Genomic DNA, 18,160 nt, shown 5'->3' with positions numbered 1-18,160 from the left:
TTCTGTTTTACTTTAGGAGAACTAGAGTAGGAATTAGGACTGGAGAAAATTAGAAATGCCATGTATTGCACTCACTTTGTACCTCCAAATAACCTTTTGTTTACTGGCAATATTTTCCATTTAATATAGCACTGCATTTTTCCATGGAATGAAAATCTATGGAATTTCCCACCTAAGAAGCGTCCTAGGATCTATCTTGCTCAGTCCTAAAGACAGTCTTTCATGCACCTAAAAAGGACAATTAGTCTGTTTTCATGCTAAGGAGATGCTGGCTGGTTTATAATTGCCCTGATCAAAGTACCACGTGTGGAGTCAGAAACCCTGGGTTCAGACTGAACTCCAATAGGCTTTGCTGCTTTCTGTTGCAGGTAGGTTTACGGTGGTGCTGTGCGCGGCTTCACCAATCTCTGCAGAGTCAGCTGAATATCAAGGGTTATAAAATGATCCTTGAATATGCCCTCAGATGGCTGCAAGAGCATTGATGACTCAATCCTGTAAAAGATTTCAGACTTCAGCTCTGTAAGATTTTATATCATGAGAAATCGTAACAGCATTGTTATTTCTAAAAAGAAAAACACATGTGTGTTTCCAGCTCTCTTCTTGTACCTTTCTGACTGATTTTCCAAGCTGAGTTATTTCTCAGAGACACAACCATGTATGGAGACAGTCTACATATTCCCTCGCTGGCATTTCCCAAGCTGCTTAGACAGCCTGTCATGAAAAAATAAATGCATTTTCTGAGTAAAAATTCAGGGCCTCTAGAACATAACTGACAGTGAAGTGTTTAAAAACCCATAAATTAATTTTGGCTTTATTTAGTCTAGAAGGAGTAGAGCATTGTGCACATTTTGCTAATGTTTACATTAAAAATGAGGGCATGATTTGTTTCCCATGCCTGGGCCAAATTACAAAGGCTTTCTGTTACGCTAAAGCTTCTGCCTGATGTGCAAAAAGAACAGCCGTGCACACGGGAAGAGATTGCGACGTGTATGACATGCAGTCACCAGCAGCCTTGGGATGCTCCTTCTGACGAGAGAAAAGCAGCTGGGAGTCAGTGAGAGACCCCATCTCTTACTGATTTGGGCTCGCATCCCTTGTCAAGTTTTCCATCCTAGAAACTAGTATGGAAGCAAAGTAATGGACTGTTCTGGTTCCTTCAGTTGTGCCAGTGGAAAGGCTGTCATGTCACAGCTGGGTACGCAAAATAAAATGGTCTCAGAGGTGCTGAACGCTCACAGCTCGGCACCTCTGAAATCGAGTGCAGTTTGAAACGTGTGTGCACTGCTTAGATGCTTTGCTCTGTTCGTGGGAACCCTGCTGAGATCACAGAGCACATTCACACGTGGCTTCAAAAATGCAGTTTTAGGAGGCTGGCAAAACATTTGTGCGCTCTCCTAATCCACGTCTGCCCTTACGTAAAATAATAAAGATCTTTACATACAAAAATATCCTTTTCCCCCCCGCCCTTTGTTTCAGTTTATACAGGCACAAAGAGTTTCAGGTCATCAAATTTGACTGACTTAAAATCAATCTGGCTTTTATGTGCAGTCAGTATACCACAGTGTGGCCTTTGAGTCACAGGAAGAAGCCATTTTTTTAACGATCTATTTTTTAGCGTGTTTGTACATTTCCTATATTGATGGTAAAAAGACAGGAGAAAAGATTTGTGTGGAATTACACAAGCAGAATATAAAGGAGGAAATTATTTTAATGACCTACAGATGCCTTTTAGTTTTTTAAATTTCTGGAGCAGGAAAGGCATGCTCCTAGGAGCACACTGAATGGGAAAGATGACCTACTTTAGTTTAAAACCACAGATGAGCTGAACCTACTTTTTCAAACCTCACTCCAGCAAGAAATCCCATTAAAATGTGGTCTTCATGTGTCTTTTATACAAAATTGCTGTGCTAGGAAGAGGAGAAGAAAACTTTCCATCCAACACTGGGCAAGGTCTCTCCACACAGGTGACTGGTCGCTCTGTCCGGGCCCATACTCGAGGTGACAAGGAAAGGCAATGTTGCTTTCCAAAGAGTAATGTCTTTGGCTTTTTAATTTTCTTTTCTTTTTTAAATTTTTTAGTAGCTGGTGGATCAGTTTAACCTCTGGAGCAGGAGAGTTTATTACGTTATCTTGCACCACCCTGACCAGTTTAGCACTCATCATAATAACACCTGTCCTGGACTGCTTCCATCTCTTCCCATCTCAGACTCCTTGGGAACTTTCCAGACTGAAACAACTACCTACCTGTCTATTGCGCTTATTCTTTTTTTTTTCAGTCAGTGGCTTATTAGCAGATTTAAATAGAAACAATGCCTGAAGTAATGCGATCGCAGCACTGTCTGCAGGGTACCGGAAAAGGGGTTAGTGTGATCTCTGGAGGTTGTATGTTTGGAAATTAGAACAGATTATGGTTTTGAGGTTATTGTTGTTCCATGTTGTCGGGGATGGAATTCAGAGCTTTGCACAGCAAAGGGCATTTACAGCATTTTTTATTTGCGGGTGAATTTAATTTCTACTACTGGTGTAGAGACATGATGCTACTAAGGCAGATTTGCAGAATAAAAAGGTTCGCAGCATAAAAAGCCTTTGTAAAGTAAATTTGTTGGCATTACTGCAACAGCGGGGGAGAGGCAGTCTCAATGAAAACCTTAAAACAGCCAAAGCTGGAACCATCCAGCTGATGGTTCTAACACTGTGACAGTTTTGTTCAGATGCATCCGTGAATCAGACTTATTCATTTTAGATTACATTGCTGAAGATACCACCTGGCATAGCTGGCTTGTGATTCAATACAACGCTCTAAATTAGTGCATTTACCTATAAATTTTAGCTTTCTTCTACCTCAAAGATCCTCTTTGGACCTTCATACTACCTGCTGCAAGCGTAAAATGCTGAGTTTCTTGCTGAATCTTGATAGCTGGAAGCTGTAGCATTCACTTGTAACATTTGTCAGTTTCTCACCAGAAACAGGTTAAGACAAAAAGACAAAAAATGTTGCCTGTATACTGTATAATATACTGCATATTGTTTAATGTATAATCATCGAATCATCTAGGTGGGAAGGGACCTTTAAGGACATCGAGTCCAACCATCAGCCTAACACTGCCAAAACCACCACTAAACCGTGTCCCCAAGCACCACGTCTACCCGACTTTTAGTATTGCACAATACGTCGTAACACCTCCTGAAGACCAGTCCAAATTCTTGAAAATGCTAAATGCAACTTCAGATATTGCCCGCGAGAGATTTTATGAGGGGAAATCAAGATCTTACTGTTAGGAAGGATGCTATAGCAAGTCTGCAGTGTATGCATCTTCACGCTTGTCACTTCACTGTAGTTCCTTCTGGCAGGGGCAGCTTGCAAACGCTCCTTACGAAGCAGAAGCGGCAGCCCCTCCGCTGAAGGATGATCTCCCTGAGCTATGGTTTATTTATGGTTTATGGTATTTTACAAGATTGGCTTTCAGCTAAGAGGAAAAAAGCGGCACAAAAATGATAGGAGGCTCATTAATAACTGACACACTTAAATGTCTGCAAAGCTATTTCAACACTGTGGATTCCCTGCCTTCTCGGCGGTTTCCCAAGTTTTCCATTTCCGTCGGCCTAGGTAACAGAGTTTGTGTATTGAGCAGTTTGCTTTCGGAGACACGTGCAATGCGTTAATTCTGCTACTGTGTCGGGGTCCGGCTCTCCAAAAGCGTTTGGAAGCACATTGCTATGCAGGTGTAGGAAGTCAATGGGAACAGCCTGACTGATGCGTAAAGCACCCTTTGTTCTTGTGTGTGGCATGAAAATCTTTTTGAAATGTAAAGGTTTTACAGTACATTTGACCTTTAACAATGTCAGTGATTTAATGTTCTGCTGAAAGGCAGCTACTGAGCTGGAGTGTCCATGTACCTAGAAACACACTCTGGCTCTTTATTAGTGAGCAGTACTATTATTTTTAGCTAAGAAAAGGCTTCCTTAGCAGCTTCTCGGTCTGGTGTTTCTTGCTGGAGATGCTAATTTCCTCGAGAGAGAGCTCCAGGAACAGAGTCCTTAAATATTGATGAAAATGAGGAGCTGCAGAGAGCTGTACAGGCTCTCTGAACAGAGCCGCGCAGAGACGGAATGGCAACATAAAAATACATTAAGCAGTTCCTCAGAGGTCCTGGCTACCGTGCTCTGGCCCTGCGTGGGGTGAGGGTAGCTCGCTGCCCGCGTTCAGCTCTAAGTGCAAGCCGAACTGAAAGGGCTGCAGGTGGGCTAACGCAGGTGGCCCTCCAGCCCCTCACGCCTTCACCCCTGCTGTGTTGTGACAGGAGGGGAGAGGCTGCTCCGGCTCCCCGGGGCAGGGGACGAGGGGGCAACTCGGGGCCGGACCCTTCCCCGTGGGTCCTTCCCCCTCAGACGCCCACCCGCCCCCGTGGGCTGGGAGGGCCATCCCTCCCGCCGAGGTTTCGGAGGGCCCGGAGGGGTGGCTGCCCTCGCGCTCGCGTGCCCACGCGTGCACGCGCACTCGCACGCGCACTCTTCCCGCGCGTGCACACGCCCGCCCCCCCCCCCCCCAACTCCGCAGCCCGCCCCCCGCCTGGCCGCAGGGTCCGCCCCCCCTCCGACTCCGAAGCACCCCGGGGGCGGGGGAGCTGCTCCCCTCCGCGCCCGCCCCCGCCGCCGCCGCAGCCCGGGGCTGGACGCCGAGGCATGAAGAGGAGCCTCCCCGGCGGGGGGGCTGAGGCGGGCCCGGGCCCTGCGCGGCTGCGGACCGGCCGCCCCATGCGGGCTCCGTCCTCCGCGGCCCCTCGTCGCCGCTGCCGCCCGCGCCGGGATGGAGGCGCCCGGCTGCCTCCGGCGGCGCCTCCCCGTCCTGCTGCTGTGGGGTAAGTGGCGGGGGGGGCTGGCCGGGGGCGGCCCGGCAGCGTGCGGCGGGGCTCGCCGCTACCGCCCCGGGACGCCGGCGGCTGCCCTCCTCAGGGGCGGCGGGGACCGGCCGAGCATCCTCGCGGCGTGTGCGCGGCCCCCGCGGGCGGCGGTTTGTGCCGGGGCGCGGGGGGTGAAGTTCGGGAGAGGTGTGAGCTCCCCCGTCCCTTTGCAATAGCATCCCTTGAGAAGGGGGAGGTTTCCCCGGGGGGTCCCTCGCGGGCACGGCCGGGGCGCAGGCAGGCAGGGCCCGGCGGGTGGGTCTAGCCGGGCTGCGGGGGGCTGCTTGTCCCCCGGGGCTCTCCGTCCCGAGCAGAGCGGAGGCTCCGCGGCGGGAGCGTTTGGGCAGCGCGGGCCGGGCGCGGCAGCCCAGCATCCCGCCGCCGGGGCGGGGAGGCGGAGGGGGGGTAGCCCCGAAACACGGCACAGGGCGCGCAGCCCTCCAGGGAGAAAAACATCTCGCCAACTTCCAGGCTTTCCGTCTCGTATCCCAAATCCGATGCTGGGGAGGCAGGTTTGGCCGTTGGGGAAGGTTTTCTTTCCGTTGCAGGCGAGGGGTTGATTAGCGTTAAGAGTGGTTGAGTTACGAACAGGCAGTTGTAAAAGTGCAGATATCCTTCAGATCTTTCACTTGCTATAATAGTAACTCTACTGCTAGAAAAACTATTTATTTATTTATTTTTTTCCTTGTCAGGTAGCTTGTTTTATGACTCCCTGACTCCCAGATCTAATATGTTGCAGCCGGGTCAAGAGTTGCTGGGAGAAGTCAGTTCTGATCTTCCCTCAATAGTAAACCCAGAGATGTAGTTAATTCCCCACGAGTCACAGATAGGGGAGAAGAAAATCAGGCCTCCTACGTTTAGGAGGTTTATCTGAGGACTTTATAACTTTGTTTGCTAACTTTATGCCCGTTCCCTTTACAAATCTGGTAAACACTGAACATCTTTCTATGAAAAGACCCACAAAGAAGTGGATAGTTGTATTCAGTTGCGTTGTCTTGACCTGTCAAAAGAATGTCATGTCAAATGCATAATTTTTCTGATTCTCTGTGGCTTGAGGACTGCTAATATTTTACCTTAATTGCTCAGATTTTTTGTTATTTCCCAGCTGAAAAGGAATAAAAAAAAATGGCCAACACCTGTCTTGACACGTGAAAGATTTATGCAGTCTTGAACTTAGGGAACGGGGCAGTAATCTTTTTGTATGTGGAGGCATCCTGATGTTTCTGTGAGTTTTACAAAGCAAAATTGCTCACTGGAGATTTATTTTCAGAGAATAAGTGAACTGAGGGACAATGTAGCTCAGAAAGCTACAGAAAGACATTTTTCACCTGAGAGACACAGTTAAATCAATTGTGCTAGACATTTTTGACTGTTCTAGTTGCTTTCTTAATAACATCAGAAAAATTGATTTTCAAGATATCTGTTTACTGATAATGCATTATTTTATTTGGAATTGGAAAGGATGGATATAATCAAGAACTAATGAAATTAGACTTATTTCCTAATAGAAAAGCCCTGAAAGTTTTATGATCTGAAATTGAGGTTTTTAATAAGGAAAGCCTTAAGTGGTAGAAAACTAAAATTTTTCCTCAAGTAATACAAACACACTTTTAATATTTATTTGAGAAGGATTTTTACTTGAATTGAATGTGCTTTCCTCCCTTTTTCCTAATGGCTTCTTTTGATTAACCAGAGACCCGTGACCTCCCTCATTAAGGTAAAACTCTTGCCAGGATTCCTCAGGGTTAGCTCTCGCTGAATCCAGTGGGAAGCCTGTCTGGGTGGGGACCGGGGCCGTACTTCTGTAACCTCGGACCACTGCTTGCTGCGTATCTTTCTGTCCAGGGCTCTTGAAACATTATCACTATGTAGAACCATCTGCTGTGTAGTCCCTCCTTAGTGAGGATGGCAAAAAAGGCAGTCTGTTCACTTGCTGGAAGCTCAGCGATTATAGGAGAAGTTGGAGTGGCTGTGTGTGTGGGGGAGTGTGTGTCTGTATCAGGGGCGAGGAATGTGTGAACTGAGGTACCTGGTACACAGGCACGTCATCGGCGCGGTTTCCCCTGTGAAATGCTGATAACATCCAGAATGGGGTGAGATGCAGAGCTGGAAACACCAGCCGTCAGGTGAAATCCTCTGTACTTTGCTTAACAGAGCTGTAGATACTTAGAAGATACCTACTTACTGCAAGATCTAAGCACCTCAGAAATATCAGTGTATTTACCATAATACCAGATTCTTTTATTCTGCTTCTATGCATGGAAACTGAGGCAAGGAGAAACTTGAGGGCTTGACCAAGACTTTTTAACGGACCAAGTAGGTCTTTTAAACAAGTAGTTGCTGTTTCGGTATCCCTGTTCAAACATTTGCTCCTTCATCCTTTACATAACACCTGCATTTCAGTGGTGCTTTTTCTATATGAGTTGAAAGATGCTACCAGAGTAAAGCTGGATATTTTTTTAAATTCTAGAGGGATCTTTCTCAGTATATGTATGTATACCACAGAGAGATACATGGTGTGGTTCTTATCTGGAGCAGTTTTCCTGTGCAGATTTCAAAGTCTATAGTTGATCACTTTTCATAACCCTGTTTCTCAGCAGTTAGAGAAGCTTAGGATTTTGGCCAGAGGTGAACAACCAGACAGTTGGAAAGCTGGGAACAGAGCCTGGCTCCAGGCTGCTGTTCTTACTTTCCATTTTAAAGACCATATCTCATCCTGCAAACAATCATGAAAAATCTATGTATTAAAGACTGGATTCTGTAAAGTTCCGAGCTCTCCTTGGGTGGAACGTAGTGTCCCTAACTCCTGGGGAGTGTGGACTCTAATGAGGAAGAAAAACAAGCAGGGGAACAATTTTATTGGGTTAAAATTTGAAAAGCAAATCAAAGTTTTTTCCATTATTTTCCTATGAATATATCATGCTGTTCTGCAGCTGCAAAGGGTGGAACGAAGAAAGGGAAAACCATTGTGGGAGTCCTGAATTTAATAGACCCAGGCGAGCGTGCGTGTAAAATAAACCTTTGGAAGGCAGAATATCTGATTTTGAGGAAGACCAGAGAGTTTTAACAAAAACACTTCTCTACCAAAACGTTGCTTCGTTTTCTAAAGACGCATTTTTCAACAGCAGGCAAACAGGAAGACAGTCAGCAGACCCCGTCAACATCCATCCCGAAAGCAAAGCGCCAAGTGTAAATGCAACCTCTGTTCCAACTTGCTGTTGGATCCAGACGTCCTTCCCACCACCCTTCACCCTTTCTGTGTCTCCTGATCCCTTTCTCGGGAAGGTGTTGCCTTTGCCCTGAGGTCTGCACGGACAGCAGGAGACAGGTTCATCCTCAGCGCGCTTGACAGGGCAAACCGCAGTATGTTCTGTCCCGGCTCAGTTGTCTGTGGTGACTCCAAGTGGACTGCAGGTGGTAGCACAGAGCATCAAATGCCACCTCCAGCTGGCCTGGTCCCAGCAGCCTGGAGGAATGGCACTCAGTGTTTGAAGGTAACTCCAGATTGAAGGTGGGAAGGAAGAAAATGGGCCTTCTGAACCTGATTTACACCCGTGAGGTCCAGTCCTGGAAAACACTTAGCTAATAAACTCTTGTTCTTAAATTATTAAGATTTTCCTACCTACGTAGTAGGTAGGCTTTTTTAATACCTTTGAGATCTGAGACCTTGGCTTTTAGGTTTGTTTTAGCCAAACCTGTGAAGCAAACTGTCAGAGGCTGCGAACTGAAGCTAGAAATATATACCGAGATAGACAGGTACTGCTATAGGTACAGATACATGCAAAACCACGAGGTTTTAAGGAAAGGGCCTTGAAGGTGACTGGGTCGGCTCAAGGGGAACTCTGGGAGGTTCTGCCTATTAAGTTGTATTTAAACACTGCAGCACCAGCGTTTTTTGTACGGTTTGGTGTGTTGTTTCAGTTTCTCCCACCTCTCTGCTGATAACAGAGATGATTCACGGCTTGGATTGGAGGCAAACGAATGAAATTCCAGTTTCTCCTACCAAGGAAAGAAATACAGTGAGGGAGTCCTTTACAAAACAACATTTGCTACCATCTGTGTCTTTGCTATTGAAATTATTGCTTAAGAGAGGTGTGAAGAAAACAAACCATGTTCTCATTTAGGGCTCATAAAGAGATTGATTTTCACAAACACAATGAAGTCTGTTTTAATTCACACCTTTTTATTTTAGCAAAAGCTGTTGCGTGAACCGTCTTCTTTCAGAATAGAAGTGTATTATTTTGTGTTTTATGAAAACGGCCTGTGCTTTTTTTCTAAAATAAGAGTCTCTTCACAATGCGGCTTGCGTTGAGATAAACTGGAAAATATAAATGAAAAAAATTTACATTATTTTAATGTGACTGTATATTTAGAACAACCTAAAAAGCTGCCTGAAGAACTTCTGAGTCATTTGGGAAGAAGATGGGTGGATATGAAGAAAAAAAAGGAGAAGGAAAGCGGAATAGGAGAAAGCTGCCTTTTCCACAAGTTTTTAGGCTTGATCTCTGTTCATACGCTGGCCTCCCTGAAACTAGTCTGGAAAGAGGAGGCAGCTTCATTCCTCTCTAAAGGCTTTAAAAGAAAGCGCATTGGTGCTGTTAGAAATGGTCTGAAGGCTAGAGAGCATCCCAGCCTTCGTCTTGAGAGCAGCTTGACGTGACCTACCATGTTGGCTTGGACAAGGGGCATGTGTGCATAACAGCTGGTGGCCTCAATTTATCCTCTGGAATACAGAATTTTGTCTGCGTGAAGCCTGATTTATGGCCTTCTGCAGATGGGGTGTCACTTGCTCCACCTATGCTCCAAGCCAGGCAGACTCTGATCTGAAGAGGACAATGTGATAGGCGCTGCTGGGGCCCTAGCACAGCACCGGGCTGACGAAAGCACATCTTGTTCACATCTAAGCAGATTAAGCTGAGTCAGCAAAGGACTATGTAGAAGGCACCGCACCCTACAATACAGCATCTGTCTTATTACTTTCACACCCCAATAAATGTGACTAATTTGGCGTTATTTTGGAGAGCGTGATCTGGGGAAAAATTCTGCAGGCGGTGTGAGAGGAAATACTGTAATTCACATTGGCCACTAATGACTGTCGCTTATGGGAATTCAGAATTTTGTTTCCAAATGTTGGAAGTGACAGATTTCTTTTGCCTCCCTTTGTGCACAGAGACACTGACGCTAAAGACTTTAATCTTTGGAAAATATTATGGCATTTTTGTTGTCTCAAAATACATGGTTCAGGATTTGACAGGGTGTGCTGTTCTTGGTCTGCCTGGCCCTCCGGCCTATGGTAGAAAGGAAAGAGAGTTCACAGCCATAGGGTATTGCGAACATACTGGGACAGAAATAGCACCCTGTAGATGTCATTCAAGTGCTCATCAATAGGACACACAGCCCAGGTTTCTTCCAAGTCGTAAGCTCTTGGACTTCAGGTTTGGTCTGTAGTCCTCTCTCTTGCTCACCCTCTGCACACAGAAGAATATCTTCGAGGCTGTGAGGAAGGTGTCCTCCTGATGTGGCGGTGCAAAGGCCACAGGAGCGCTTGCAGTCAGTCTCATTGTCTGAAGAGATTCAGCTGTTTCTGGGGTACCCAGATACGTTCGGCACCTTTGGAGTGGAGGGGGCCCTTTGCTCGAAGGGTATCTCATCCTTGGCGTCAGAGCTTTGCTGCCCGGTAGCCACATGGGGCTGATTTTCTCTTCACATTTGTTTTTGGCAAGTTGCTGCAAGTCCTTCCACACCCCTTGAGTTCATGAGCTATTCCAGCTTTACTTCTCAAGGATCTCCATGTATCAAGAACGTAACTTGTCCAATTGAATATTAGAAGAAATTTCTTTAAATGTATTTAGCAACAGGTGATGAACGCTTACTGTGATAAGGCATTAAGCTTACATGTTCAAGTGAAATAGGAAAAATAAATCTGTTTTGCCTTTCAATTTGGGGACGCTCCAAGCTAATATTTCCATAGAAACATTGATTGTCATACAGTGTGTGTGAAATCTCCTCTATTCCTATTTTATTTTTAGAAAAGCAGATCAATATATAGTTTTGTTATAAGCTAAGTACATACTTCAAAATAACTCAGAGTTAGAACTTACTGCATCGTATTAAAAAAAATCAAAGAAATCCCCTTCCTTGTTTTCAACCAGTGGACCTAGGCTGGATTCGTGTTCAGGTACGCCAGCCTTTGCCATTAGTTAACGTTGCTGCAGAACGTATTTGCAGGGGTACCTTTGGGGTGGGAAGTGTTCTGCCATGAAACACTTTGTGATGCACAATGAAGTATAGGTAGTGTTGCGGGAATAACCATTGGTCCAGTTTCTCTTTAACGATCTCTAGTGTAAACCAGAAACACTAAGAAAGTGTGGAGGAAAGATCAAAGGAGAATTAAGGTCCTCTAAATATTTGTGTTTTCATGTCTCTGCATTTTAAGATTTTTGGAAATGCTCTTTTTCTTGCATTTAATTAAATATTTTTAATAACTTGATGGTGGAATCTCCCTCTGTGTAGTAACATAACATTTTAAGCCTGGTATTTTCAGTGAGTTATAATTAAAGTAGGTTCCGACTCCTCTTTTTCTTACCTTTCTGGTGGGGCAGTACAGAACAGGTAGAATATGCATTACAACACCCTAAGAATGTTTGATCCTATACTGGTCTGCTGATGATTTTGGCTGTTGCATGCTGAGTATGCCTTAGACATATTTGTTGTTTTTTTTTTTCTTCTCCCAGCTATTTCATACTTTATCAAGCAATGAATTCTAAAAAAAAATTGTCGAAGAAATAAAAAGTGTTGGCAAAAAACATCCAAAATAAACCTTCTGCAAGAAGTGGGGGATTCTTCATCACTTGCAGTCTTGAAATCTACACTGGAAATGTTTATGAAGAGTATCTTGTCACTTGAGTAAACGTTATTGGCTTGGTGCAGAAATTATTGGAAGACTTCTTTGCCTTGTGTTACAAAAGTAGTAGATCCGGATGAACTGAGGGATTCCTTCTGGCCTTGGAGTGCATCACGCCACAGCCTTCTAAAATAAAGATGTTTGTAAGTTTGTAAGGAAAAGAATTGTTGACACGTGCAAAATTGAGAGGGAGGGAAGTCCTTGTTCTTCCCTGCTCCCCTTTTAACTGATTTCTTGCATGACTGGAAAATCCTGATGAGGATTTTCCTCAGACTTCAGGGTGAAAAGCAGTTCACCCCAGTATGGGAGCAAAGCCATAGAAAATTTCAGCCGAAGAAGAACCTGTAAGAGACTGTGAAAGCAGTCAGGTTTAGGTAAACTGTTTTGCAGCTTCACTGATGGTGTTTGAATTAAACCCTTATGTTCTATAGATCAATAGAGAATAGGCAATATTGGTCACATTGTGTCTACACGTGCATTTTAGTTCCTGATGTTTGGGCTGAAAGTTCTGAATATGCAATGAAGTAGCTGTATGGAGCTGTATGGAGTGCTATTTTCTGTAAGCCAGGGTGAGTTAAAGCGCATCACTTGCTCCTCAGGGCATCACTAGAGAGTTACAAAAAGGCCCCTGCAGCAGTGCAGGGAGGTTGGTTTTATACAGAACTAAGCAGCCAGCTCTAACACCACCACTTTAATTAAAGTCCTGGTTACAAAAGAGAAGTGTTAGCTGAGGAGACAGTCACTCAATAATACAGTTAACTCTGATGGGTTTTTTTTGAATAGTGGGACACAAATTTTTTTTGCAGCTGGCTTTATGCAGATGTTTATTTGTGTAACCCCCAAAAGGAGCTTTTGCTTTATTCTCAAGTTATTGAAGGCGTTTTTATTATTTATAGGGTGAAAGCTTGAGAAAAAAGCCTCTGTGAAGAAGGTTTGGATAGTGACCACAATAGGGTGGCTGTGCAGCAGGGGACTCAAAGCTAGGCATCAGCTGTCCCAGAGCTCAAAAATGTGCAGATCTGAAGATCTTCGTAGGAGCCTGCTCTTCAGGGTTGGTCATGTTCACTGTTTCAGCCTGGCTCCACAAATAGCGATATGGATGATTTCTTCTGCACTCCCCGGCAATTCTCTTAGCTCAAGAAGAAATATGGTTTAACATTTTTTCGTACAGTGTTTACTTCTTTTGGTTTTCCATACTTGTTAACTGGCATATACCTAGCACAATCTTCATTTTCCTATGTAAATGTAAGCACTGCTGATCTGCTGTTGTTGAAATGTCTTTTGGTCTTGGGCTGGTTGAGAAAACAAGGTCAGACACACTACCCTCTTTTTAAATGTTTTTAGTAAGATACTGTCATGAAAGAAAAATAGGACAGAGATTACTAATGGCTGTAAAGAGAACTTTAATTCAAAGATTTTACTGTCTTGTTACTTTATGTATGGCTTTGTTACTGTAAGGTTTTTTTTGTGGAACACTTACTAGTAAATGCTTTGTTTCTAGTATTTAAAAGGTGTGTAGATGTGGTGCTTAGGGATATGGTTTAGTGGTGAACCTGGCAGTGCTAGATTAACGATTGGATTTGATAATCTCAAAGGTCTTTTCCAAGCCAAACAATTCTATAATTCTATTACTTATGAATAATTGTAATCAGCTTTCAGTACAGTGTTAATATATGAAGATTGTAGATGGTAGAAGGAAGAAAGAAGTTTAAACCTTTCACTGTCACATCCTCTTACTCCTTTAGTGGCACATGCTATTTGAAAAACAAAGCAAAAGAACTGTGTTAAGAAATGTGAAATGGAAGAAAATACAGAAAGTGCAAACTGAGAAGCCCTGGGTTCTGTATGGGCACCTAGATGTGTCCTGCCTTGCTGGTTAGGCAGCATGCTTTATGAGGGGATACCTGGGAATTTGTGCTACTCTGGGGTTCAGTTCTGCTCCTCAGGTCCACTGAGAGTAATGGTTTACTCCAGGATTGGCCTAAGTAATTTCCTATGCCAGTCTGCTGCTGTGCAGTTTCCTATGTGGGTATCTGTCCAGGGAAAATTACGGTGTGCAGGGATTATGCTGCCGTGCCCGGCTGGCGAGGATCTGTTTTCAGTGTTTATTCCTTGGAACAAGGATGCTATTGTGAAGAGCCATGCACACCTACTACGAGCGGGTACATATATAACAGTATAAGTAGACACGTGAAGCTCTGAGATTTTGTTAGTGTGTTATTGCTCTTGTGACTTCTTCATGGCGATATGTCATTTAAAATATTCTGTGATCATGTAGTTGAGTATCCAGAGCTCTGAAGAAAAACAACCCACAACTGAATGGTCAGGCCAGCTTAGTATTTCAGGGTAGATGTAGAGTTCACTGAAAGCATGACTCCACTGAAATTATGTTGATGTAATGAGATAACACGGTATGTAACAGCATTAGGAGTCTGCAAGAGGAGTACATGCAGCATCAACAGAAGGTGGATGTGCAGAGTGGGGATTTTTGTTGTCTGGTCAGAAAAGGAAAAAAAATATTTTCCCAGGCCTTCTGTGATGGCAGTATCTTGATTTAAATGTTCTACCTGTCAAGGGAAGAAGAGACTTTTAATGTCTTCAAGTATCCCATGGTTTTAAACACTTCCTCAGGAGGGAGTGTGCCGTGACCCTCGTCTGTGAAACCTTCATGGGTCATTTCCCCTTCCCAAGGTTATTTAAAAAAAAAAAAAAAAAAGTTGCTTGGCTTCTCTTTCAGGCTACTCCACAGGAACATATTAGAGTTCTTATTTGTCTTGAGGGACACTTTTTTTTTTTTTTATACTCATTCCCAGGTGGATAGGTATAGAGTAAAGTCAGTATAGGTATAGAGTAAAGTCAGTATTGTGCTGACCTTATGTGTCCTTGTTACAGGGAAACCTTATGTCACATCACATTTTTTTTTTGTGTTTTCCTACCTTTTTGACTAACGGCAAGCAACAGGGTTACAATAATGATCACCCATTAGGTCAAATATGTGCTTCCAGGTGATCAGGTGGCACAGTGCCAGACTGAGGTCCTGCGTGGGGATGACCAACTTCAGTGTCTGTCACAGTTTGCTTGCGGACTAGGGGTGTGTGTCTCTCTGCAGTAATTGCAAGCTGTCTGGCCTTTTGAGGGGAATAAATCTGAACTATGCTGCCTCATTTGTTGATGTATCTTTCCCATGACTTACATGACAGACACATTTCACAATTATCTTACAGGCAGAGAGAGATCATCATGTTCTTCCGTTGCTTTGGTCGTGGTCCCTGCGTTGTTGTCAAGTGTCATCTTTAAAGAGTTGCTAATGCCACAAATTTCTTTCTAGGCTAAAAATTAAGGATCTCCTCTTATTCTTCTTCAGTTTTACTCTCTGGAAGGATCGTGAGTTGGGACTTCTATCAAGGAGCACATTTGTCTATATCACTCTTCTAAAAGAATGTCAACAGAGTTTACTTCAAGCAATTGATTCTGCTGTTGGAATATCTAGTTCATCTACTGTCTGAAAGTCAGCGGCTGTAAAAAATACCATTTTATATGTGCTTCATCAAAAACATAACAGGACAGAAAAGAGGTGAAGAAAACATCACATTTCAGGGCGAGTCACACAGCCTCTATTCGAATACACATCTTAGCATTTGGTCGATTGCTAAGTAATCCCCTCCCTAAGTGTGTTGTTGAACCGGTATGCTTAATTTAAATATTTATTTAACAAATAACTAATTAACATTTAATAAAGAAATAATTAAATAGAACATACTGGTTTTATGTTTATTTAAATAAAACTTACTGGTTTCAAACAAAGTAGCAGAAACCCCATCCAACACCTCTGGAAGTAGACATAGGCGGTGCAGAAATTGTGAAGTGTTATTTATATGCTGCCAGCAGTGATTTGAGAACTTCACAAAGGAATGTAAAGGACAATTATTTGTATTCCTGCTCTGAAAAATTCCCAATTGAAGTATGAGTTCAGAATAATTGTCACATTTCTTTGCAGTCACTGGAAAGCTGGGGAACTCTGAACCAACAGGAGACGGAACAGTTGATGGCCTCAGTAATGCTCCCCGTTGATTTGCACTGATGAAATGAAAAAGCTTAAATTGCTTCCTTTCATGCTTTTCTTGCTCTGCAGGAAGAAGACTCTAATGTCCAAAATTGTTAACTGTCTGAATTACCTTACCAATTCAAAAGCAATAATGTAATGCCTCAAACTGTGATAAAAGTACAGCACTGAACAGCGCTTTTAGTTTTGAATATTACGTTTCCATGGCTAATATACATCTTCCATGTAGTTGACGCAAGAAAAAAAGAAGTGTTAAAAAGAATTCAGCATCAAAGCAGCGGATAATGCAAAGCTGACTTCTGTGTTACGCTAGTTCTCTAGATAGGTTCTTGGACATGGGGACAGATCCGTCCACCCTGCCAACAGGTTTACCTTGCCCCTGCCTCCATGTGCTGAGGCGTGTTTTTTTTCTGGGCCAATTTTGAATGCAAGTAGTATACTTACTGCAAGCTTCTGTTTATTCCTGGCATCCTTCCTTTGTGTTGGGTTCCTGTCATTGCCTGGCTCCGTGAACTTCAGTTGCCTCATTTCCTTGGCTGCTTTCACACTATGTGATGACGTTCTTGCGTCCTGTCCCCCTCTCCCCGTCCTGATCCTCTTATAAAGAAAAGTGTCAAAGGGACAGTTTGTAACTGAGAACAAAAGATGACCTTCTGAGACATATATATTGTAGTGAGGGTTATTTAAAGATGGGCAGGTGGGGCTTTAGGTTTTGTACCAATAGTCTTATTTATCCTTTATGTACTTTTGCAACAGCCTCTAGACTTGAAACAATACGATCACTCACGTGTGCTTTCTCTCTGAGGGGGGGCCACCTGAGAAGATATGTTTCATTTTCCCTATAAATATATGCATGCATTTCACTGTGTAGCAGCAGAGGTATCCAGCTGGACCAGTTTTTGAATCATGTTCATTAAGCCTGGGTGGAAGGCTGTGCTTTGCTGGCTGCTTGCTGACGTGCTATCAGGACTCTCAGTGCATTAACAGTGCCCTGAACTGGGTCCCCCTTTGCCCCCATGTATGGACCTGGGTCCCCCATCGTGCCCTGAGCTACACCATAAGTGGTCCTGGCTTACTGGCTGTTTTCCTGTATGTGATCCAGACCTACGTACTGGGTTGCCTTGTCTCCCATCCCATCTCTGGCACTATCTCCTGCTGCTGCTATCTGCACTCCCTGCCACGTCGGAGCTGTTGATGGAGCCGGTTTCCCACCCATGGCTCTGCCCATCCTGGGGGATGGTGCTGAGGTCACCCCAGCTCATCACCACTTGTCTCCGATTTTTTATTTTTTTTTTTTTCCTGAGTGTGCTTCAGACTTTTTCATAGCAGTTTATGCTTTGCCCATCTATATAGCAGTTTCGTGCTAATTGTCACTTTATTATCTCTATTCAGGGTTTAAAGCCCTGCTGTGGTTAGCTGGAATAAGAATTGGGCTCAGAGAAGCAAATATAAAAAATAATTATAATAATTAAAAAATAACCCAGAGCTGCAGTTTGTGGGGATACAAAGTAGGCCTATAAGGGCAGTAAGGATAAAAGCTTAGATCTGTAAGCACAGGCTGCAGCAGGGGGAGGGCCAGCCAGCTCCCTGTGGCACTTGAGCAAGGTCTCTTGTGTGGCTGCTGAGTAATACATTGCTTCAAGCTTCTGCAGCCCTGTAGGTAGCTATCTGTATTAAGACTCTTCCCTCCGAGTTGCAGGCAGTGGCACTGTGGGTGTTAAGCCAAATCTGTTTCAGTAACTCAGTTATCATGTCTGGTCAGTCAACATATGTCAGCGAGCTCCTTAATGGACTACTAGCTAAGGGTCAGCCCCTTTTCTTCTGACGGCAGGTGTAGCAAACCTTGGCTTCTAGCAGGAAGGACAGAAACGGTAAGTTTATTCACCTGTTTCTCTTACTGTTGGGACTAGTTTCTGCACTCCTATCTTCATGACCATACCCTGACTTGGTCCATCTCTGCCCCTCCTGCCAGCACTGTGCTCAAGCAGGCAATACGAAACTGTGTGCCCTAACGAGATGCAGAATTGGAAGAGAGACATGTGCCTTCAAAAAATGTTTACTGATGGTATTTGGCTGAAGCTAGGTATAGAGATTATGCAGGGGAAAAAAGTGAGTTGGATGAAATATATTTGAAGAAACTGTTTTGTCTTACAGTCCTATTATTCAAATCAGGGGGCCTCAATCCTTCGTGGGACCTTTGTGGGCTTTCCCATCAAGGTTTAGGATTGCTCAGCCTCTTCAGAGTCTGAGGTGTCTTGGCCACATACTGGGACTTGCTCCCCACAGAGGGCT

General features: G+C 44.1%; 1 protein-coding gene across 3 annotated transcripts in view; it reads left to right on the top strand.

Annotated features, from left to right (window-relative positions):
• Positions 1 to 4,644: 4,644 nt before the first annotated feature.
• The window catches only part of RAMP3 (receptor activity modifying protein 3), a 54,520-nt gene continuing 41,004 nt past the window's right edge, over positions 4,645 to 18,160 (top strand). Inside the window, exon 1 of one of the 3 annotated variants that reach the window (XR_008464908.1) lies at positions 4,645 to 4,859. Coding sequence is in view for 2 of the 3 variants with exons in the window: in XM_054191864.1 (XP_054047839.1) it covers positions 4,808 to 4,859 (52 nt within the window). In the remaining variant the exon portion in view is untranslated. The remainder of the gene's footprint in view (positions 4,860 to 18,160) is intronic. The other 2 variants (XM_054191864.1, XM_054191863.1) reach the window with 2 other exon arrangements.

The sequence above is a fragment of the Rissa tridactyla genome, chromosome 2, assembly GCF_028500815.1.
Source record: "Rissa tridactyla isolate bRisTri1 chromosome 2, bRisTri1.patW.cur.20221130, whole genome shotgun sequence".
NCBI lineage: Eukaryota > Metazoa > Chordata > Aves > Charadriiformes > Laridae > Rissa > Rissa tridactyla.
This window is presented reverse-complemented; position numbering and strand designations above follow the sequence as displayed.